This window comes from Carassius gibelio, chromosome B9 (assembly GCF_023724105.1).
Source record: "Carassius gibelio isolate Cgi1373 ecotype wild population from Czech Republic chromosome B9, carGib1.2-hapl.c, whole genome shotgun sequence".
Taxonomy (NCBI): domain Eukaryota; kingdom Metazoa; phylum Chordata; class Actinopteri; order Cypriniformes; family Cyprinidae; genus Carassius; species Carassius gibelio.
Genome location: NC_068404.1, coordinates 3,277,987 through 3,302,339, shown reverse-complemented (window position 1 = coordinate 3,302,339; position 24,353 = coordinate 3,277,987). Strand labels below are relative to the sequence as shown.

General features: G+C 36.7%; 1 protein-coding gene across 2 annotated transcripts in view; it reads left to right on the top strand.

Annotated features, from left to right (window-relative positions):
• Window positions 1–24,353, top strand: part of LOC127964620 (kalirin) — a 200,491-nt gene that overhangs the window by 120,019 nt on the left and 56,119 nt on the right. For both annotated transcript variants that reach the window (XM_052564873.1, XM_052564874.1), the window contains exons 21-34: window positions 118–240; window positions 790–972; window positions 1,601–1,719; window positions 1,810–1,876; window positions 2,129–2,238; window positions 2,445–2,514; window positions 3,049–3,138; window positions 3,404–3,496; window positions 3,567–3,678; window positions 3,779–3,969; window positions 6,093–6,194; window positions 6,393–6,535; window positions 7,284–7,386; window positions 17,582–17,828. In XM_052564873.1, the coding sequence (XP_052420833.1) occupies window positions 118–240; window positions 790–972; window positions 1,601–1,719; window positions 1,810–1,876; window positions 2,129–2,238; window positions 2,445–2,514; window positions 3,049–3,138; window positions 3,404–3,496; window positions 3,567–3,678; window positions 3,779–3,969; window positions 6,093–6,194; window positions 6,393–6,535; window positions 7,284–7,386; window positions 17,582–17,828 (1,753 nt within the window). The remainder of the gene's footprint in view (window positions 1–117; window positions 241–789; window positions 973–1,600; window positions 1,720–1,809; window positions 1,877–2,128; window positions 2,239–2,444; window positions 2,515–3,048; window positions 3,139–3,403; window positions 3,497–3,566; window positions 3,679–3,778; window positions 3,970–6,092; window positions 6,195–6,392; window positions 6,536–7,283; window positions 7,387–17,581; window positions 17,829–24,353) is intronic.

Here is a 24,353-nt window from a genome sequence, read left to right as displayed (position 1 = left end):
GATTGGCCGAATGCTTGGTGTGTGTGAATCCCAGACCTCACAGGACACTTGAGCTGTACAGACTGATCTGTGTGTTGATCCGGATCATCTGATGGAGTCTGTCTCTCTCTGTCTCAGGCGTTAGAGTGGATCGAGGAGGCAGGAGAGGTGTATCTCGCCTCTCACACGTCCCCTGGAGACTCGGTGGAGAAAACTCAGGAACTGCTTAAAGAATATGAAGAAGTCCGCGTCTCTGCCAAGGTACAGAGACACAAACACTTCCTCCTGAAATCACTATTATTCTTGGGTAACCATACGAGCCATTTTCCCAGGATGTGTCCTTCCCAGGATTTCTATTTTGCCTAAAACATCCAAAGTAGTTTGACCAATAACATGCAGGTATCGTACATAAGTGACCAATCATGGTGTGTGAGAAGGTGAGATCTACAGAGAACGATCAAAGCAATGCAAATACACGTACATGTTAGGTTTGCTCGTTCGTTCCACTTGAAGCATCGCTGTGCACCGATCATTGTATGAAACCAAAGTACCAAGAGAGATTTGAATGCATAAGAAGCCATCTGCTCTGCTCTATATAGCTTTCATGAATGTCATACAACGATCGATCTGCACAGTGCAAACAGACAAAACCTGGATATTTTAGGCAACATAGAAATCCTGGCAAAGACAAGTCATTCTCTCTGAGGAACTTTTAAAATATGCTTAATGTTACTTGGCTTGATCTGATGCATGTTGAGCATAAATTATCAAACTACACACTCACACACATAGTGTTCATGTGTGATGCAGCAAACTAAAGAGAAAGTGAAGATGTTGATCCAGCTGGCAGATAATTTTGTGGAGAAGGGTCACACACACGTCACCGAGCTGAAGAAGTGGGTGACGGCAGTGGACAAGCGCTACAGAGATTTCTCCCTGCGCATGGGCAAATACCGCTGCAGTCTGGAGAACGCTCTGGGCATCAGCTCTGAGGTACTGCACATAACCAGCAATAATAATAATAATTATTATTATTATTAATAATATATATTTTTATTTATTTATTTATTTATTTATTTTCAAGCTCTTTAACCTGTACTGTATCGCTGATAGAAAAGTCCTTGTTTTATATCAATTAATAAATCAATACATTTTCATAAACTATGTAGCTACTTTTATACCTGAACTGTATATCAGTATTTTATAGCAAAAGTAAAAAGCATAAGGTTTTTTAGACAAGACAAATTTAAATTTAGACAAGATCACTCTGTCTGTGATCTGATCATTTTAAGCTGCTAAACTCAAGGAAAGTTTTTAGTTTTGATTTAAACTTTTTATAACAAATATATAATTTATTCATTCATTCATTTTTTTTTTTTTTTTTTTTTTTTTTTGTAATACTAAAATTATTAGGAAATGATTGTGCTTTTAAAACTAAACTCTTTCCCAACCTGTCATGTTGGTCACAGATGAAATGGAGAGCACATCTAATGCAGTGTGTTATCTTGTGTGTTTTGACAAACGTATCGGTTCATACTGTGTGCATAGACTGAACACACATAGCAGTACGTCCTGGACATAACCATGTGGATTTTTTTGTTTGTGTGTCTCTGTGTTTCAGGATAATAAGGATCTGGAGCTGGATATCATTCCAGCCAGCCTGACTGACCCAGAGGTCAAACTGCGTGACCCCAACCACGAGATCAACGAGGAAAAGAGGAAATCAGCCCGGAAGAAAGAGTAAGAGATCCAGACACAGCTCCACACACACACACACACACATCACAGTTTCAGACTCGTATAATCACTCTCTGCTTTGTGTCGGTGCAGGTTTATTATTGCAGAGCTGTTACAGACAGAAAAGGCTTATGTGAGGGACTTGCATGAATGTTTAGAGGTAAGTGTTTCATTTTTATTAATATTATTAAATATTTCTTTAAACATTTTTGCAGCTCTGCCTTTAAGTCTTCTATATCTATGTCTATATGTACACTGAAATCCATTGTTTCTTTAAAGAAATACGTTTGCCATGATACGACCCATTTAAGATCCTTAGGTCTTTATTGTACATTGAGATATTGCATGCCAATGATCGCAGACAGTAAATTCCTGCGGCTACTCACTTCTTTCTGTGTGATTTATGTATTAGACGTATTTGTGGGGGATGACCAATGGCGTAGAGGAAATCCCTCCAGGAATCGCCAACAAAGAGCACATCATCTTTGGAAACATCCAGGAGATTTACGACTTCCATAATAAGTTAGTTTTTCTCATTACAATATTAGCCCATAAGCCACACTGAGCTTTTTATCAGCATACAAACAGTTTTCTTATTTTCTCAGAAGAAAGAGGTGATTAATATGCTTTTAAAATTAAAAAGATTCCATGTGCAAATTGTGTATCCCATTTGATATGAAAATTCAGTGATTACGACTCATTTGCATGTTGTTTTGTGTTTATTATAGTATATTTCTGAAAGAGCTGATTAATTATGAGCAGTTACCTGAGGATGTGGGCCATTGCTTTGTTACATGGGTGAGTGTTTCAAAATACTACATTTGTGCAGGAAATTATGTCATTGTTTATTTTAACCTAACAATGAACCTAACAACTTTTTTCAACTACAATTTTTAAAGCAGACAATTAATAAAAACTTTATTTGTTTCTTTATTTATGTATTTATTTGTTCATTGTTTTTTGTTTTGTTTTTATTGATTGATTTTACAGTGCCCTTATTATACTTTATATATTTACTAGAATAATAGCAGTAAATTATACGTAATTACAAGTAACTGACCCTGACCATATAGCATGTATGTGATATACTTTACTTTATTTTCAACTAATATATATATATATATATATATATATATATATATATATATATATATATATATATATATATATATATATATATATATATATATATATATATATATATATATATACTTTTTTATAGCAAGAATTAAAAAAAATCAGTCAAACACTTTGAATATTCACTGAAATTAATTATGACATCTTTTTGTTTTCCTTTGACATGCTGAATTAAAGCTTGTGTGTTTGTTTCAGGCTGATAAGTTTAATATTTATGTGACATACTGCAAAAACAAGCCAGATTCCAGTCAGCTCATCCTAGAGCATGCTGGGAGTTTTTTTGACGTGAGTACACATGAGTTTTTGAAATCATCAGTTTGTATTGTATCATGTATAATGTATTTTTACTTCTTTTGTATCTTCAGCAATTTGCTTACATGAGTTTCTTTATTTTTTTTATTTTACTTTTTACAGTAGTAAATTTAGCTGAAACGAAATGAAATGACTCATTGATGTTCAGAAGAGCACTATGAAGTGGTCAGTAGATGGTGTCAGTGAGTCACGGTTGCTCTATTCAGATATGATGATCGTTTTTGTCTGCTCTGAACAGGAGATTCAGAAGAGACATGGTCTGATCAACTCTATATCATCATACCTCATCAAACCTGTGCAGAGAATCACCAAATACCAGCTGTTGCTCAAGGTAGCGTGCGTCTCACAGACATACAGAGTTTGCTTTGAGAAGGTCAGTACAGTACAGTGTGTGCTTACAGGAGCTGCTGTCCTGCTGTGAAGAAGGCAAAGGTGAAATTAAAGATGGGCTGGAGGTCATGCTGAGTGTCCCAAAGAGAGCCAATGATGCCATGCACGTCAGCATGCTGGAGGGTACAACCTCCCCGAGAACACACGCACACACACTTACACTCACACTTTCCACTGATGCGCTTAAGCCTTCAGTCTCTGACCTGATGTTTTCTTTCGTCAGGTTTTGATGAGAATCTGGATGTTCAGGGTGAACTCTTCCTGCAGGACACCTTCCAGGTGTGGGACCCCAAATCACTGATCCGTAAAGGACGAGACCGCCACCTCTTCCTCTTCGAGATCTCCCTTGTCTTCAGCAAAGAAATCAAAGACTCAGCGGGACGATCCAAATACATTTACAAGAACAAACTACTGGTACCTAATTATATCACTCAGTCTACACATATATACAGCTGCTCAAAAGTTTGGGGTCTGTACGATTTTTGTGTTAAATTTAATGTAATTTTTTTTTTAACTGCTTACACACTAAATCTTTACTTTCCACACAGTTTCTGAACAGCAGAAGCACACACTCAAACATCAGAAGCAAACACCAAATCTGCAAAACCATACACTAATTCTCAGCCTGTGACTCAGTTTTCAATTTCATAAAACACTTTTTGCAAAACACAACACACACAATTCTCTATGTAACACACAAAAATCATTCTCATTCCCTATTATCAGGGAACCAAGGTTACACGCGTAACCTGAGACGTTCCCTTTCGAAAGGGAACTCCACGCTGCTTCCTCTAGAGGCCGCTATTGCAACGGTATCCCCAGGTCAGGACTTGAGGAACAGCATCCCTACCAGCGAAACCGCTAGGCTTTATGGCAGACTCAAGCTCCAAACAGTATAGACTAACTCACAAGCCAAAGTCTGGAGCTCTAAGAGAGGAGATCTCAGCATAACGACTCTCTAAACCGAGAGGAGACCTGGCTAGAGGCAGTTAGCGAGGCTCAAAGAAAGAGCCTACAAACTCATGTCACCACCCATGATGGAGCTCTGAGAGCGAAGGCTTCAGCAGGATGACTCGCTTAAAAGAGAGGAAGCTAGAGTACTAAGCTAAGAGTACTAACCATGCTCCTAAGTGTCATAATCGGCACAAAGGCCCTCAGATGAGGGGCCACAGAGCTCTAATGAGAGAGCACTAGGAACTGTAATCTCAGCATAGCAACCCTCAAAGGTGGGGAGCTACCAGGCAGAAGAACAGCTGATAAGGGAGGCTCACAGAGAGCATCACAACCTGGGCTGAGAGGATGAGGAGGCACAAATCAGGAGCCTCCTTCACCAATAACGTAGATAACCCACATTATACACTGTTCCTATTCTGTAAAAAAAAATTTACACAAAAAGGAATTCTGGAAGAAAAAGCATTTCTCATCAGATTCCTTCCATGCCCCGCCTACAATCCCCTGCTTAACTGCCTCGGCAGCCACGAGACCTGAAACGCAAGTGAGAGGTGCTAAACTTGGGCATTCTCAATGCAATCACATCTCGCAGCGTGACTATCTCTCATCTGAGAGCCACACACACTCTGTTTAAACACTTAATTCCCTCAACAATCAGGCAAGAACAGAAACCGCCACAAAATCCAGTCATGCTGACAGTTCTCCCATAGCGCCCTCTAGAAGACGCAGTGTGGAGTCCCCTTTGGAAAGGGAAATTAGGCTTTTTACATTTTGTGTGTGCAATTTTTTTTCTGGGATTTGTGTGTAAAGTAAAAAAAAAAAAAAACTTTTGCAAATGTTAGCAGATGGTGAGGAGTCTATTATACTAAGACAGCATAATAGTTAACTATAATCAAATTTAATGCATAGCTGCTGAATAAATGTATTAAATTCTGAAGTCCCTGAAATGTTTGAGACATTTGGTATTCCGTCTTTTATTGCACATTTTTGTTGAAATATGTGAAAATGTCATCAAGGTAAGTTAACATAGATCAGGGTTTGCCAAAGTTGTCCAGATTTATCAAAGTTTTAAAGCCATTATTAAAAATTGGTTGAAAACTAAAAACAAAACAAAAAATTTCCTTCAGGAATTAATTGCTGAATTAATGATAAAACTCTCATAAAGTATCTGGTAGCTATTTCTAGAGAAAAAAATAAATCCAGTTTGAGCCCTTTTTGAGATCATTTCAATTTCATAAATGAAAGGAAAGCCCCATGGGAGTTGTATCTGAATATTACGTTTCCATCTGTTTTACAACATTGTGTAACTCTGAGTGTTTCTACACGTACCTGGAAGCAGTCCGTACAGGTGTGTGAACCAGATGGGGCGTCTGTCGATCCAGATGTGCCTTTGGGTTCCCTCTGGTCATCTGGAGTTGTCTCGCAAACACAATTTAAGACTCTATTTAGGATTTTACTTAGGAAATACTTTCCATTTTATTAGAGTTCCACCTTTAGTTAAGTTCACTCTCACTTTTAAATGCTCCATATTAAATACATTTTCAGTGCATACTGAATTAATTTTAATATCTGTTCTGATTTTGCAGACTTCTGAATTGGGGGTGACAGAACATGTGGAAGGAGACCCGTGTAAATTTGCCCTGTGGGTGGGACGCACCCCCTCATCCGACAACAAGACTGTCCTTAAGGTACATTATTGTATTTACCATTTTATTAGAAGTAAATTACTTCTGGAGTGGTAAGTGTTCATATGTCAGTGAAATTAGCAAAGATTTTCATAAACATTTCCCGCTTTTTTTCATGATGGTTGTGTCGTCCTGCTGTTCTACAGTTGGAGTAAAACACGAATCTTCTGTTTGTAATGTGCTTGACTGTGTCTGTGTCAGGCGTCCAGTATCGAGGTGAAACAAGAATGGATTAAAAACATCCGAGAGGTGATCCAGGAGAGAATCATTCACCTGAAGGGGGCGCTGAAGGAACCAATCCGTGTCCCCAAAACCCCAGCCAAACCCCGCAACAACAGCAGGAGGTCAGACACTGTCCACCACTGCATACTGAACTTACATACTCTACACACACAGTCCTGAACATTAATATTAACATAATCTCAGCTCTCAAAGATACTGCATGTGTACGCATTGCTGTTTGTAGATCCTGCTCCTTCTCTTTTTTTTTTTTCTTTTTTTTTTAAGTGATCAGATCATTTGTATGTCACTTTGGATCAGGAAGAATGAGACCAAACACTATTCATAAATATTTTTCTAACCAATATGCCATCTTTCTAACTAATATTGCCATCTTGTCTGTCCTCATGCAAGCTTCAATTGCTTGTTAAAATGTGTACATAATGGAACAAGGATGTGCAGTGTTTTAGTACAACATTTCTGAAAATATATATATTCTTATAGCCATTTATATAAAAATGCACATCAGAAACATTTTTATTCTTACAAGATTTTGTTAGTAAAATAAATAATAGAATGAAGTTGTGCTTTCTAATGAATTTGGATGAAACACACAATTTCAAGAAAAAAGCATGAAGCTCCACACATAATTATTACAATCAGTGGAGTGTAAGGATTGGATGAGATCTTAAATATTCATACGATATGTCAATAGTAATTTTTGCCTTGTCTAAAATACTATGCTCTCACAGTTATCCAGCAAGAGCAAGGACTGACTGTAATCTAATGAATATTCTTCTTTGTTTGGATTTGTTATTCAGCTTCGGGCACATCCCTGATCAGGAGGTCATTTATTTGTGTGTTTGGTTGCAGGGATGCTGGTGAGGATGCTGACAGTCAGGGAGATGGCAGCAGTCAGCCGGACACCATCTCCATCGCTTCCAGAACCTCTCAGAACACTGTGGACAGTGACAAGGTACAAACGCACAGATCTGACCTCTGACCTCTGCAGCTGCTCTCTGTTCTACTGAGCTGAGGCATCAGAAGCCAACCTTTGAGTTATTTAGATATCCTTTATAGACATATTTGCCTGTTGTGCTCACTATATAAACTTCATACAGTAAAAATAGTATGAGTAGTATGTTAACTACTGAATGAATTCTTAGCTAAATTCTGACCTGAACCACATACTACTATGTTTTGCACTACAAAGCTATAAAACGAGTTAGAGTAGCATACTAGAATGCAGATCTTTCCAGTAAAAATTAGACCCTAACTCCAGACTCCGCCCCCTGAAGGGTCAGGTGATCCATGATTGACAGGTGTATGTCACACAGGGTTTGCCTGCTTTAGTAATGGAGCAGGTGCTGTCATGCTCCAGCACAGATGATGAGCGGTAAACAGATGTTAGACAGTCATGTTCAACCATGAAAAGTCTATTCAAACTGTGTGCTGGATTCAGCCCTCACAGGAGCTATGAGACGCCCTATCAAATCAAAGTAAGACACACTGAACGTGTGTTTGTGCTGGTCTTTTAGGCATTTCCACAATAGCCTGTGGTGTTTTATGAGCTGTGCGTGTTTGTGTTGTGAGTTTAGTTTGTTTTGGAGATGACCGCATCGCTGTGACTTTTGTTGTTGTTTTGTAAAAGAGGAAGCGGAAGAGCACACTTATGCCTTAATACTGTCAGACATCGACTGACTGGAGACATTAGAGTGTAAATAGTTTTGAGATGGACAGTGATGGCTGACTGCTTGAATAATCATCTAGTAACCCCCTAAATCTATTTATTCTAGATTAAAACCTCTAGTATGCTAAAACGTTCTCATACACTTTAATTATAGGCTGTGCTCTGGAACGCTTTGAATGGATCAAAACTTGGTGACTTTTTATAGAAAGGCAACCTGAAGGGAGGAAAAGCTAGTCTAAAGGGTCATTGTCATGGCTTTATGGTCAAAATTAACCTAGCATAAAAAACTAATAGGTAAACACTGAGCAATTTTTAACATGTTGAATAATCTGTATCGACAGTATATATCAACCATAATGTTGAACAAACACTGTGTCCTTTCTGATGCTTAATTTTCGCCAAACTAATGGCTGCTGATGACTATTTGAATTGAATTCAGCCAAAGTGTGCTCTTGTAAGTGTTCGTTAAATGCGTAACAGTAATTATGTTAGTACATAGGTCTGCTCATGTCTGAAAATAATATATGAAAAACTAAAAATTATAACAAAAACATTGTAGCTTTATTTAGATGTATATAGATTTGTTTAGTTCATGTTTAAATTAATGTAAAAACTAAAATGAACCACTGGTCTAGATAAATATCTAGCTGAAACAGCCATCTCACTGGTCTTTTTTCACAAGTTGGCAGCAACCTGGTCCAATACATGTTAGATTCTTAAATTTGCTTAAGATTTTAGCTTACAGAAGATTTCTACTGTAGTGACGTTCATTTGTTTATAGAAATGATGGTGAAATGAATAAATCTGCATGTCAATATATTTAAAATGTAAATCTGAAATTCCCAAATAAGTGCATCATTTTACTGTTTTTACTTTAAAGAAATTAGTTTTCTTTCATTAAAAAAAAAAAAAAAAAAAATTAAGAAATAAAGAAACCTATACAAAAAGTGTTTAAAGGTCAGGGTCAAGAGTGGACACCAACTCTTAAGCACAGTAATTTAACAACTTTAAGGGTTAATAATATATATATATATTATTATTTTTATTTTTTTATTATTTATTTTTTGTATTTTTTACTAGGGCCTTTTTAGTCTAGGTCTCAGCCTGGTGTGTGTTTGCTATTTTAACCAGACAATGAAGATGTTCAGAGCCTTCATTTTCTAATGCATTGTATATTCTGTGATATAACACATGCATCACACAAGTTCAGGTGCATGATGGCTGTTTCCACACAGGTTTCCTGAAGTGCCGTATTGAGCTAAAGTCGGTTCCCTGATGTTTTCTGGCTGATGGAAGCTAAAGACACATTCACAGTGTGTGTGTGTGTGTGTGTGTGTGTGTGTGTGTGTGGTGTCTCTCTGGAATAAGAGTTTCCTTCATTCTCTCACAACAGCTCGGTCTGTTTATCACTGTACACTGTGGAAATCACATTCATCATACTGCATAATGATGCTTTTATCTGTACAGCTCCTGCTGAACGCATGTCACAAGACCATCATACGGCATTAGATATTTCTTTCTGGATTCGTCTTAAGATGAAACCGTATTTAGATTTTTCATTAAAATATGCAGTTTTCATCCTTTGGGTATGGAATGATTTTAAAAGCAAATGTGAGTTGTGACAGATGTTTTCTTTAGTAGTCGATCCATATGCCTTTGATTTAAATCATTCGCAACAGCAAGAGTCACGCAGTCATTCTTACATTGTGATTAAAGCCATGTGCCATCTGTTTCAACACATACTAACTGTTCATGTCAGATTAGTTTTCTACAGTATGTACTGTATGACAGGGTATGGAGTTGTTTTGCACACAATTTTAAATATTCCCGAAAGTTTGATTGTCACAATGCTATACCACATGGTTTAAAGTACACACAATATGAAAAGTAAAACAAAAAATCTACTTAACAGTTACACAGCTACACTTGTAATAATGATTACAGGAAGCACAAGCTTTGTGCTCAAAATGAGCCTTAAATGCTGTGAATTAAGCCCAAATGTACGTGGTACAGATCCATTTCCAAAATTGCAAACTTAAAATTATAAACAATTTCATTTATATTTTGAACACTGAACTAGGTTTCCATTTCAGAAATCTGTTCACCTTTACATACAGGCATGAGCATGGGTAAACCAAAAAGACAAATGAAGACACATGAGATACAACCAAAGGTGTTCATTAATGAGAAGAGCAGCCTCACTGAGCTTTAACCTCTACTGAACTCAACCAATCAGAGATGCTTCAGAGAGAGAGAGAGAGAGAGAGAGAGGGAGAAGAGAGAGAGCGAGAGCGAGAGAGAAAGCAAGGACAGGGTCGTGGAAGGAGGACAGATAAGTCATCATGCCAAAGTGGATGAGTTTTAAACTTTTCAAAGAGAGCAGTCGTGTAAGTGAGCTTCTTCTAATCATTTTTCTTTCTTTCTTGACTCTATAAGCCAAGTGCAGTATAATGGTCTCCGTGTGTGTGTGTGTGTGTGTGTGTGTGTGTGTGTGTGAGAGAGGATATCAGGGCTTTATTGACAGAGCGTGTGAGCCGGTTGTCTGGGATCACGCTGGTTGAAGGTGTGGAGACTAGTTATTTTCTGAGCGCTGTGCTGTTCCAAAAAAATGGACACTCTTTTTGTATAGGTGTTACTTCCCATGTTATAAGTTGTATTAATTGTTAAAAGTGATATGTGAAATGAGTGTTACTGAAGCACAAAAACTGTCCCTCAGATGTTAGTTTTTAAAATGTGTGTGTGCCTGTCTGTGTCTGTATCTGTGTGTGTGTGTGTGTGTGTGTGTGTGTGTGTGTGTGTGTGTGTGTGTGTGTGTGTGTGCCTGTCTGTCTGTCTGTCTGTCTGTCTGTGTCTGTCTGTATGTATGTCTGTCCGTCTGTATGTGTGTGTGTGTCTGTATCTGTGTGTTGTCTGTGTGTGTGTGTGTGTGTGTGTGTGTGTGTGTGTCTGTCTGTCTGTCTGTCTGTGTCTGTATGTATGTCTGTCTGTCTGTATGTGTGTGTCTGTCTGTCTCTCTGTGTGTGTGTGTGTGTGTGTGTCTGTCTATCTGTCTGTGACTCTGTCTGTCTGTGACTGTGTCTATCTGTCTGTCTCTCTGTCTGTGTATGTTTCTGTGTGTCTGTGTCTGTCTGTCTGTCTGTCTGCATGCGTGTGTGTGCGTGCGTGTGTGTGTAAGAACATGTAAATGTTACACTGAGGTTGATGTAGCAGTGGCAGGAAGTGGATTATTCACACAGTCGACTCACTCTGACATAATCTCCCATACACACCCTCGTTTTTACTATCATATTTAAAATGAAAGGAAAATTTTCTTTTTTTTTTATTCTCCCTGAATACTTATTGTGTTAAATCAATTTAAATATGTGAACAAAGTATGTGTATTTTAAAATATACCTCAGAATAATGGGCCAAAATATATATTTGGTAAAACATGTTTCAAAATATATTTATGTAAAAAAAAAAAAAAAAAAAAATTCACACTGTCACATAGCATATATTTAAACTGCATTCTGGCCAGAATATGCATGTATTTATTTATTTGCTCTATGGGATATGTTTGGGGTTCTCACATGTCTCATAACATAAAATATATTACATTTTCTTGATGTCATTGGGTCTGATATTTGATTTTGTGATATTATAAACAGAGATTAAACTAAATGGAAAGCAGTGTTTAGAAAGCTCCTATAATTGTTCTTTGGAAGTGGCACGTCTACCTGCAGGCTCTTCATACTGCTCAGAGACTCAGTTGATCTCCGTGATAAAGCCCTGCAATCTGTGAGACATTTCCCATCAAGCCCTTGTGACGTTTATGTCCTTTCTGACACGTGATATTCTCCTTCTGAGACCCCAAATTACCTAGCAACCGGCCTTTCCTCTCGATCGCTACAGCGACCTGATACTCTGCCAAGCAGATGGTGCGAGAGTGTGGACGAGGAAGCAGACTGAACACATCTGCTGAACACCAACCACAACTACATACTCAATGCCAAAACCCCCTACATAAAGCTTGTTGCATACGTTTAGTTAAGTCCACTGGTTAACTATGGAAACACGTTTCTGCCACAGGAAACTAATAAATAAATAATTAAATAAATATAAGAGAATTGAAATTAAAGTTGAATAAAGGTGAAATTGCAAGAAAAAGTTTTGTAATATAATTGTAGCTTTTTTATTTTCCTTTTTTTCCCCATATTAATCAGTGACATTCCATTCAATGCCATTTGAATTCTAGAAAATCTGAAAAATTTAAGAAATGTCTTGTACCACAGAAATAGTAGTTTAATAGCAGCAGTGGCAGGAACAGTTATTATTTTCTTTTCTTTCCACTTTATATTATTTGTTCCATTTGTTTATTGTATTCTTTAATTTAACTTTTAGTTTTTTTATTGTATATATAAAATATTTTTATTTTATTTCATTGTATTTAAATAAATTTAAGTTATTTATTATTATTATTATTATTATTATTATTATTATTATTATTATTATTATTATTATTATTATTATTATTGTTGTTATTTTTTTCTGTTCTTTTAACATCCATTGAGTTTAAATAAGTTATAATTGGGTAAAGTATTTAAATTTTGCCTTTATGTCTTTGCGGTACATCCCTGCTAGAATAGAAATGCTTCTTGTATTAATCATCTAAAAGTGTGGTCAGGATCACTGCAGAATGGAATAATCTTAGACTCATTCTGCTGTCTAGTTCAGTAATCACTGGAGGAATATGAACTCTTAATTAAACACTGAGCAGTGGCCTGCTGTTACTCTGAGAACTGTCATCCGGGAACATTGTGGACATTTCCTCATTCACTGGCAAGTCAATTCACCTTTATTTATATAGCGCTTTAAACAAAATACATTGCGTCAAAGCAACTGAACAACATTCATTAGGAAAACAGTGTGTCAATAATGTAAAATGATAGTTAAAGGCAGTTCATCATTGAATTCAGTGATGTCATCTCTATTCAGTTAAATAGTGTCTGTGCATTTATTTGCAATCAAGTCAACGATATCACTGTAGATGAAGTGACCCCAACTAAGCAAGCCAGAGGCGACAGCGGCAAGGAACCAAAACTCCATCGATGACAGAATGGAGAAAAAACCTTGGGAGAAACCAGGCTCATTTGGGGGGCCAGTTCTCCTCTGACCAGACGAAACCAGTAGTTCAATTCCAGGCTGCAGCAAAGTCAGATTGTGCAGAAGAATCATCTGTTTTCTGTGGTCTTGTCCTGGTGGTCCTCTGAGACAAGGTCTTTACAGGGGATCTGTATCTGTGGCTCTAGTCGTCCTGGTCTCCGCTGTCTTTCAAGGCAGTAGAGGTCCTTTCTAGGTGCTGATCCACCATCTGGTCTGGATACGTACTGGATCTGGGTGACTGCAGTGACCCTCTGATCTGGATACAGACTGGATCTGGTGGCTTCGGTGACCTCGGAATAAGAGAGAAACAGACTAATATTAGCGTAGATGCCATTCTTCTAATGATGTAGCAAGTACATCGGGTGTTATGGGAAGTGTTCCCGGTTCCGGTTTACCTAATTAATGCAGACTAATAATCCTTAACGGATTTGGATATTAAAAGCATATAAGTATGTTATGTGTAAACCAGGTTAAAGAGATGGGTCTCTAATCTAGATTTAAACTGCAAGAGTGTGTCTGCCTCCCGAAACAATGTTAGGTAGGTTATTCCAGAGTTTAGGCACTAAATAGGAAAAGCATCTGCCGCCCGCAGTTGATTTTGATATTCTAGGTATTATCAAATTGCCTGAGTTTTGAGAATGCAGCGGGCGTGGAAGATTATATTGTTACAAGAGCTCATTCAAATACTGGGGTGCTAAACCATTCAGGGCTTTATAAGTAATAAGCAATATTTTAAAATCTATACGATTTGTGTAGATGTTGACATCTATACGATTTGTGTAGATGTTGACAGTGCAGTGTGGACAGGACCGGGCTAATATGGTCATACTTCCTGGTTCTAGTAAGAACTCTTGCTGCTGCATTTTGGACTAGCTGTAGTTTGTTTACTAAGCGTGCAGAACAACCACGCAATAAAGCATTACAATAATCTACCCTTGAAGTCATAAATGCATGGATTAACATTTCTGCATTTGACATTGAGAGCATAGGCCATAATTTAGATATATTTTTTAGATGGAAAAATGCAGTTTTACAAATGCTAGAAACGTGGCTTTCTAAGGAAAGATTGCGATCAAGTAGCACACCTAGGTTCCTAACTGATGACGAAGAATTGACAGAGCAGCCATCAAGTCTTAGACAGTGTTCTAGGTTATTACAAGCAGAGTTTTTAGGTCCTATAATTAACACCTCTGTTTTTTCAGAATTTAGCAGTAAGAAATTACTTGTCATCCAGTTTTTTATATCAACTATGCATTCCATTAGTTTTCAAATTTGCGTTTCACCGGGCCGTGAAGAAATATAGAGCTGCGTATCATCAGCATAACAGTGAAAGCTAACACCATGTTTCCTGATGATATCGCCCAAGAGTAACATATAAAGCGTGAAGAGTAGCAGCCCTAGTACTGAGCCTTGAGGTACTCCATACTGCACTTGAGATCGATATGATACATCTTCATTCAATGCTACGAACTGATGGCGGTCATATAAGTACGATTTAAATCATGCTAATGCACTTCCACTGATGCCAACAAAGTGTTCAAGTCTATGCAAAAGAATGCTGTGGTCAATTGTGTCAAACGCAGCACTAAGATCCAATAAAACTAATAGAGAGATACACCCACAATCAGATGATAATAGCAGATCATTTGTAACTCTAAGGAGAGCAGTCTCAGTACTATGATATGGTCTAAATCCTCATAGATACCATTTTTCTCTAAGAAGGAATATACTGTAATTGTGAGGATACTACCTTTTCTAGCATCTTGGACAGAAATGGGAGTAGGGAAATAGTTCTTTGGGGTCAAGTTGTGTTTTTTGATGAGAGGCTTAATAGCAGCCATTTTGAAGGCTTTTGGGGACATATCCTAATGACAACAAAGAATTTATAATTGTCAGAATAGGATCTATGACTTCTGGAAGCACTTCTTTTAGGAGCTTAGATGGTATAGGGTCTAACATACATGTTGTTGGTTTAGATGATTTAACAATTTTATACAATTCTTCCTCTCCTATAGTAGAGAATGAGTGGAACTGTTCCTCAGGGGGTCTATAGTGCACTGTCTGATGTGATACTGTAGCTGACGGCTGAATGGTTGCAATTTTATCTCTAATAGTATTGATTTTAGAAGTAAAGTAGTCCATAAGGTCATTACTGCTGTGTATGTTTGTTTTCTTCTAAAAGAGAAGAAAAGTAATCTAGCAGTTTTTCATGCTTTTCTGTAGCATAGGTTACTTTCTAGATCTGAGCATTGTATTGGGACTGTTCTGTCAGTGTTTGTGTGGCTTGTTTGGCTGATGGTGTGTTGTTGAGTAAATATCAGCAGGAGCTGGATTAAACCGCATTCTCATTTATAGTGCCTTGTGATGTCAGCATGACATCATGTCCCAGTTTGTAATTTGTACATTTTGTCTTGTGAGGTTTTTGACCTGACTGATTTATTGTGGACACAGGTGTAATCAGACACAGTAATCACAGCTTTGGTTTATCACATGAACACAACTAGAATTCTCACAACTTTTCATGAACCCCTACCTGTGTTGTTTGATGTATTTGTTTAAATGGCGCTTAAATAATTTTTATACACTATTGTACTATCATGAATATAGCTACTTATTGAACTACTTTAAATATAATTTATTCTTCACAATAATTATTCAACTGTAACTGTAACCATTTGGTTAATAGATCATTGTGTGATATAGTTTAGAGTTTTATCAGCCATTGCATATCATGTAAATAAATGGAATATTAGTTGATCCATGCAGAAAAAAAAAGACTTGATTTTGATTTTGACCTGATAGTGAGCCTGTTATAGTTAGCTAAAACCTCTGTTTTAAAAAGGTTATTTTGGTTATTGAAGAGCTCTTCTTGAATAGCTGGATAATTCAGCAGATGTCTGAGTGTTAATGCATGTGATTAACACCTGTCTGTTTACCTGAGTCTTTGAGCAGTGGATCTTCCGCTGATGTTTGATTACTAAAACTAAGCATTGCACAAATATATTACCATCAATTTTTAATAATGTTTTATTATGAATATATGTAAATTCATTCAAATTACATACCAGTAGTCACACCTCTGACCTCATGTGTGATACTTTCACAGCTGACTTGGCATCCATGTTAAACGTCTATAATGATGAAACACGTGGACTTGCCAAAAACAATAATGTGCATGTGAGCCAGATCAGTCTTTTTGCTGTTAATATTTGAGAGCTCGAGAAACTGTAAAACTGATAAGAGAGTAGAGTTCCGAGTACACTCTGAGTAGAGTTCATGTATCCAGCAGCTATAACACACACATGCACACACACACACACACACAGATGTTTGTTTTTGTGAAAAGTGGGTTCATACAACCCTCACAGGAAACTTTGTGCATTTTTACTTTCTCAAAAAAACTCATTCTGTATGATTTATAAGCATTTTGAAAAATGGGGACATGGGTTATGTCCTCATAAGTCACCCTCTCCTTGTAATACCTGTGTCATACCCATGTCATTATACAGAGTTGTGTCCTGATATGACACAGAAACAAGAGCACACACACACACATACACATACACGCACGCACTCATTCACTCACACTGTGTTTCTCTCTTCAATCACTGCTGAAATGTCACATCTGATCAGGAATCAGTTTCCTGTTTTTGAAGAGTCCTTACTGTAACAGACTTCCTCCTCCACATCTCTCTTATTCTTAGTGTCTCTCTTGTTTTTCCTAATTTAATTCCTCATGCACTAAATGTCCTTTTTATTTTGAGTCTGTAGAAACACAATATGCCAGTATTGAAACATTTGTATAATATGATATTGTACACTATATTTATTTCTTGACCACTCTGCTATCTGTGACCCTGGAGCACAAAAGCAGTCTTAAGTCTCTGGGGTATATTTGTAACAAAAGCCAACAATACATTGTACTGTATGTTGTGTCAAAATTATCGATTTTTCTCTTATGCCAAAAATCATTAGGATGTTAAGTAAAGATCATGTTCCATGAAGATATTTTACGAATTTTCTATCATAAATATATCAAAACTAGTTTTTGATTAGTAATATGCCTTGCAAAGAATTCATTTGGAAAACTTTAAAGGCGATTTTCTCAATGTTCAAACCTCAGATTCCAGACTTATTTATTCAGACATATGAATCTGAATTTAAAAATGACCATTATGACTGGTTTTGTGGTCCAGGATCACGTTTGATTTGTGTGTTAACATCTAACTGAATGCATGAACTGATTTCCCCCTCCCCACTTTTAAACTCACTTACACCTAAAATTTGGCACAAGCCCCCACTAAAACCCTTCTGTGTGTTCCTCTGCTCTGCGCTCCAGCTCTCGGGAGGGTGCGAGCTGACGGTGGTCCTGCAGGACTTCATGGCGAGCAGTGCGTCTGAGCTCAGTGTCCAGACCGGTCAGACGGTGGAGCTGTTGGAGCGGCCCAGCGAGCGGCCGGGATGGTGTCTGGTCCGGACCACAGACAAGACCCCCCTTCAGGAGGGACTGGTGCCCAGCAGCACTCTGTGCATCTCTCACTCTCGCAGCAGTGTGGAGATGGACTGCTTTTTCCCAGCAGGCAAAGGTAAGAGCAGGAGCCTCTCAATCGACTGAAAGATCCTCGATTCTGCTCTGGTGGTTAGGAGATAAGAATATGATTTTTCTCCATTTACAGTATACTCTGCTGTTCAAAAGTTTGGGGATTGGTAAGATTTGTCTAAATATTTTTGAAAGTAGTCTCTTTTGCTCACCAAGTCTGTATTTATTTGAGTAGAAATACAGTAAAATGGTAATAATGTTAAATATTCTTACAATTTAAATGAACTGTTTTCAAGATTAATATATTTTAAAATGTAATTTATTTTCTGTGAGTCAAAGCTGAATTTTCATCATCACAGTGTCACATGATCTTTCAGAAACGATTGTAATATAGCTGTTTAAGAAATATATTATCAATCTTGAAAACAATTGCTTCTTAATATTTGTGCAAAAAGTTCAAAAGAGCAGCAGTTATTAAAAAAATCATTAATGTAACACAAATCTGTCATGTTTGATCAGTTGAATGCATCTTTTCTAAATACGAGAATCAGTTTCTTTCAAAAACATATCTTAGTGACCTCAAACACTTGAACGATACTGTACATAAGTTATAACCTATGTTTTCATTTTGGACATACATAACTTTTTTTCCCTAACCTGATCAACTAGTGAGTAAAGAAGATGTTGGCGGCTTGTTTGTAGATTGCATTGCATTGTGGGCTACAGTGTTCCAGTTCTGTTTGTATGCCAGAAGAAGCTTTTGACCAAAAGATTACACAATGACCACGTTGACACTACAACTCTTGACCCCTAGAGGTCACCATAACTCAACTCTGTCATGAGAAGTCACTGGGGTATTGGACAGAAATGGCAGAACTCACAGCATTAGCATGTTTGTCTCCGTGCGAGAATGTCTTGATGTCTTGATGGCCTCGGTAAACACATGATGCTAGACACACTGCTGTTTAATTTCGGTAACATGAGATCATGATACACACAGATAGACTGAGGCTATTTACCCCAAACAGTGCTGTGATCCTATTAGCATCAGCACGGGATACAGCACTGAAAATGATTTATTTAAATAACTGATAATATTATAACTTTTATAATGAGACATATTTCACAGTAAATCAGGATGAGGAAATAACATAGAGGAATCATGCGTAAAACCACAAACATGAATTAAGGAAGTGAATGGTCTGTTTGCTTATTGACTGCAGATCAACATTCCTGTTGGTTCTTTCCTCATTAATGGAATAATCTAAAGTCTCGCATTATTAATCACTTTTACTATTACTCGCACTGGAATGCCCAAAAAATGGGAAGTAATGTACGTTTTCTCTGGAATGTGGAACATTCCATTTCCTTATGCATGTTCCAGTTTTAGTGATCTTTTATTTGCTGTAACTCCTGTGATTAATTTGCTGAAGAGGAAATGTCAGTGTCTTCTATAGCTTTCTGCAGCCTCGAGAAGCATAATTCATGGAATGACGGCCAAGTTATTTATTTATTTATTTTTTGTTTGTTTTTATTTAAAGATTATTTTTAAGACCAGTTATCTTTTGAATGAATATTCTGTTAACATTATTGGAAGAACATGCTCATACGAGAGAATCTTACAGAGTTCTGAGAATTTTGCCTGTTAGCTTTGGGTTTGAATTTCTCGTCCTTTTAGCCTCCTGGGTCTGAGGTCAGGTTAGATGGCTGAGTTGTTTGATTGTTGTGTACAGAGGAGTGTGTGAGGGAAGGCTGTTTTGCACAGCGCCTTTAATATTGGGTCTGTTTTAGAGTCTGCCTGATTAGCATAACTCCTCCTGTCTGTTGTGATGGGATACTGCGTGACATTACCATAAAGAGTCCACTGCGAAATGCAAAAAGGGCCTAATGTAGAGCACCTAGCAAGATGCCTCAGTGTGGAAATGAAGGCAGATTCCATGCAGCTCTGCAACATAATGCAGCTATTGCAGTCAGAAGTGGTTATTTGAGAAATTCTTCTCCATTTGATGATGCTGTCCATCTAAGAGTGAGGCGTGTGGGGCTGAACTCCTTCTCTAGAGCCCTAAACACACTGCATGATACCTGGCTGTCCCCAGGGCTGTAGCTGGGGTTTGCGGGGCCCCGGTGCAGGTTGTACAAGTGGGCCCTGTTTGAAATTGTTTCACTTGTATGTTCGTTCTGTTTGTTTATTTGTGCTATTTACAGAAAGTTTAAGGTTTTTGTTTTTTTCAAGTCTGGAGTAATCTGATGTAAAACAGCACTGCATAGTCTTCGCTGTTAAAATTAATGTACAGTCTTAACCAAATGTATTCAGACACCTTTAACATGTCTCACATTATCACAGTTTATTTGCTATAGTTTAGAAAATGGTAATAAAATATGACAAGAACTCAGAGTTAAACTGTGTCAGAACAATTCATCTTGATAATGTCAGTTAGTATGACAGGATTTACACAACTATCAGTACTTTGTTGAACAATTACTAAGCAATGCTTAATTTAGTTTTGCTGTCTGTGAGACGTGGCTCTCTGCGTGTGCACCGAACACGGCTTCTCCGTTGAGTTTTGAGTGTTTAAATTAGCCAGAAAAAAGACACGTGTAAATGATAAGCTTTCGTGACGATGCACGGCATCTTTTTAGGCATCTTTGGTCTCAGCCGTGGGCCCCTATAATCGTCACCACCTTTCACCCCACTAGCGACGGCCCTGGATGTCCCAGACAAAAGCCTGGCATCATGAAACAATCGTGGTAATTTCTGTGATCGTGGCTCCTAATTATCATTGTGACTTGGCGCTAAAACATAAATATGCTTACCTCAAGCTTTAATCCTTACTCTTTCACCGCTTCCTCTTGTTTTCAGCACACATTAAAAAAATACAACTGCTAAAGTGTGATTTATTATGCTCTTTTTGTTTGTTACTAGCACATGCTGATAACGTTTTAATCTATATAGTAGCGTGCGTCGTAGCCTACGAGTCACTAGGTGTCATCATTGTACAGTCTGCATGCATGTCCTAGCCAAGTTTATTAGATCCATGTCTCACAGTGTGACATGTAGTGATCTTCTAGAATTGCTTAACAGGGGCAGTGTGTCTCTGCGACTAGACAGCTGTAACAAAACACATGCCAAACCAGCACATGGCCATGTACTCGGAGATGTTGATCAAGATGTTTCCTATAGATCGAATGCATCTCACCGGTCAGCAGCAGAGGGTTCGGTTTCATTGCAGTTTGCTAATGTTTGAGTGGATGTTCATGATCTACTGAACTGACAAAACTCTGGAGCTGTAACCTCCACTCTTGTGAGAAATTAAGTTTTAAAATGAGCACTTATTTCGGAAATAACATACTTTAATAGAACACATTAAAGTGCAATATTATTATTTTTTTGGTAACACTTTATTTTAAGGTGTTCTTGTTACACAGTACATGTACTTAATATTTTAATAACAATATGTCATGCATAATTACATGCAAGTAACCCTATGCCAAACCCTAATCCTAACCCTAACCATAAATTAAGTACATGTAGTTAATTAATATTTCTCAGCATTTACTCAGAATATTACTTTCATTTTTTTTTTTACTTCAGTACAGTAAGATTTACTATTATATGTAATTTCATAATTATAGTATATAGTGAGTTTGAAATGTAAATTAATTGTGCCGACAAGAATTTAAACTAAACTAATTTGTAATACTTTTTACAATTATATTGATTATTTAAATCTAATGATTAAATATCTACTTTTAAGTAAATGTTTTAATTTCATATTATTACAAAGTGTAATATACTTTGTATAAAAAAAAAACAAAAAAAAAAAAACATTGTAAGTGCACTTTTAGCATGTTATGATACAGTCATGAATGTATACTCTCTTTTTGGTCTTTTATTTCATCATGTATTATATTTTTATTTTCTTAAGTTATCATTTTGTCATTATTGGCACACTATTTTCCTATTCAACACTTTAAAGTTGCTTTGACACAATCTGTATTGTTAAAAGCGCTATATAAATAAAGGTGGCTTGACTTGACAAGTGCACATCCAATACAATTATGCACACTTCTTTCACAGTTTTTCATGTTTCTACACCATTTTATTATAGTTACAACAATGGCTGATTTGTTAGGTCTATCTGGAATCCCACACATAGACCTTTAACTGCTATTGATTGGTTGGTTGGTTGATTGATTTTTTTTGTGGATACATGACATCAGTGTGGACAATCACACTAACTATCAACACGATTCGCATGGTGGGGTTTACATGTCTAAATGCATGTAGGTGCTATTGCACATAAGGGTTGTTTATTCTATCATGCAGTTATCAGTTTTGTACATCTCTGACCTGAATGTGTTGTTTATTACTTAGAAACAGACAGGAACGGAAAGTGTTTCTTTCTATTGTGCGTTGATTCCTGTCATTCCAGTACTGCGTCACACAGCAGGTGACAAGTCTCCTGATAACACGGTATAACCTGTTGCCACACACACAACAACAATAGCCAGTCTTGTATTGTAATCTTCACTCATTCTGACATGAACTTTAGGCATAAGTGAGTCTTTTCTCTCTTGTCCAGTTCAGAAGTTCAGCTCAAGTTATCTGCATGGGAACGTGTGTTTCAGTTTTCACTGGCTTCTCATTTATAGAGTGTTCAGAGAAGTAAAGGGAGAACAGAGTCGGAGAGAGTATCGACCCCTGTGGTACCCCGTAAGCATACTATAGCTGGACACATTGCCATGGGTTCATGTTTTCACGTCCAGCAAACTGACTGCGGCCTTTGTCTTAAAGTGAAACATGAGAGAGTCCTGTTGCTCCGCCTCTCGCTCTCTCTCTCTCTCTCTCTCTCTCTGTAAAGTCAAGCTGAATGAGAGTAATTACTCATTGGCGCGGGTGCAGTCTTCCAGGAACATCTCTGTGTGTTGAGACATGCATCTCTGAACGGTCATGAGGAGTGATAAGGGTGTGCACCCCTGCTGCGGCTGGATTCTCACTAAATGCTGCTGCTGCTGCTGTCAAGAGGGAGGTGGGTTTCACAGATGCTCTTTCAGACCTGCTCAGTGCAGAACTAATGTACATAGTACAAGTTTGTGGCACGACAAAGGCTTTATACATATGGCGTATACATATACTCAGCTGGTTCACCTAGCGATCTGCTGAAGTGAAGAAGTGTGCTCAACTGAATGTTTATGTGAACTTGTAGTGTACTTCAGCTCTTAAAAGTGTATTTGGTAACACTTTATACTGTGGTGCCCTTGTTAAACGTTCCATTTACTTACTATTCTAACAACAATTAATTATACAGAATTTCAAGCAGGTAATTCTAAGCCAAACCTTAATCATAACCTAACCATATAGTAAGTATATATAGTTAATTAATATTACTCCGCACTTAACTGTATAATTACACTGTAACAACGACATATTAAAATAAAGTGTAACAGTATGATTTTATATTAAAAAGGCTACTTAAGTGTTCTTTAAGTTCATTACAGTAAAACAAACTTTTAATAATGTGAAAATAAAAGTTTTACTTTAAAGTACATTTTAAATTATTGTATTAATAATCATTAGTTGTTTTTTTTATGCACACCGTTTTTGCTGTTGACTAAGATACTAAAGTGTGTATAAAGATGTTCATTTTAATTGTAACGTGTTATTTGATTTGACATTTCAAGTTAACATATATTATTAACATAACATAACATATATTTAAATGCATGACATACAAGTTTCTGTTGCAATGAAATTTAAATATATTTTAGTATACCATAAACACTAAATGTAGATTTTGACATTTTAATGTTCACTAAATATATTTCAAAGAAATAATTATGAAATTACATATAATAATTACATATGTTTATGTTCAACTAATTGTGTTTGATATGCAATTATTTAAACTATATAACATTTAATTACAAATAGCATGCAAAAAAGTCTGGAAACATTAAATTCAGTCTTATTTAAGTAAATTATCTTCATATTGAGTGCAAAAATATGCCAAAGTGTGCTTCTTTTTCCAGGATAAACGTGATAAAATGAACATATCTTTTAAAATATATTTTTAGTTACAATGTGTGCTGTATATGTAACCATTATAATGTTCGTCAGAGGGTTAATTAAGTTTTAGGTGTTGCATATAATAATTATTATTACCATTATTATGTTGTTGTTGAAAACAGCACAGTAGAAGATTTTCAGGTTTCTTGATAAATAGAAAGTTCAAAAGTACAGCATTTATAAGAAACATTATAAATGTCTTTAGCATCACTGCTGATCAATTTAAAGCATCCTTGCAAAATAGAAGTGTTAATTTCTATTATTTCTGTTAGATTTATACATTAAATCTGTCCAGATGAAGTTCTTAGCAATGCATATTACTAATCAAAAATTAGGTTTTGATATATTTACAGTAGGAAATGTACAAAATATCTTCATGGAACATGAACTTTACTTAATATCATAATGATTTTTGGCATAAAACAAAAATGTATAATTTTGACCTATATAATGTATTTTTGGCTATTGCTACAAATATTCCTAGAGCCACTTATGACTTATTGT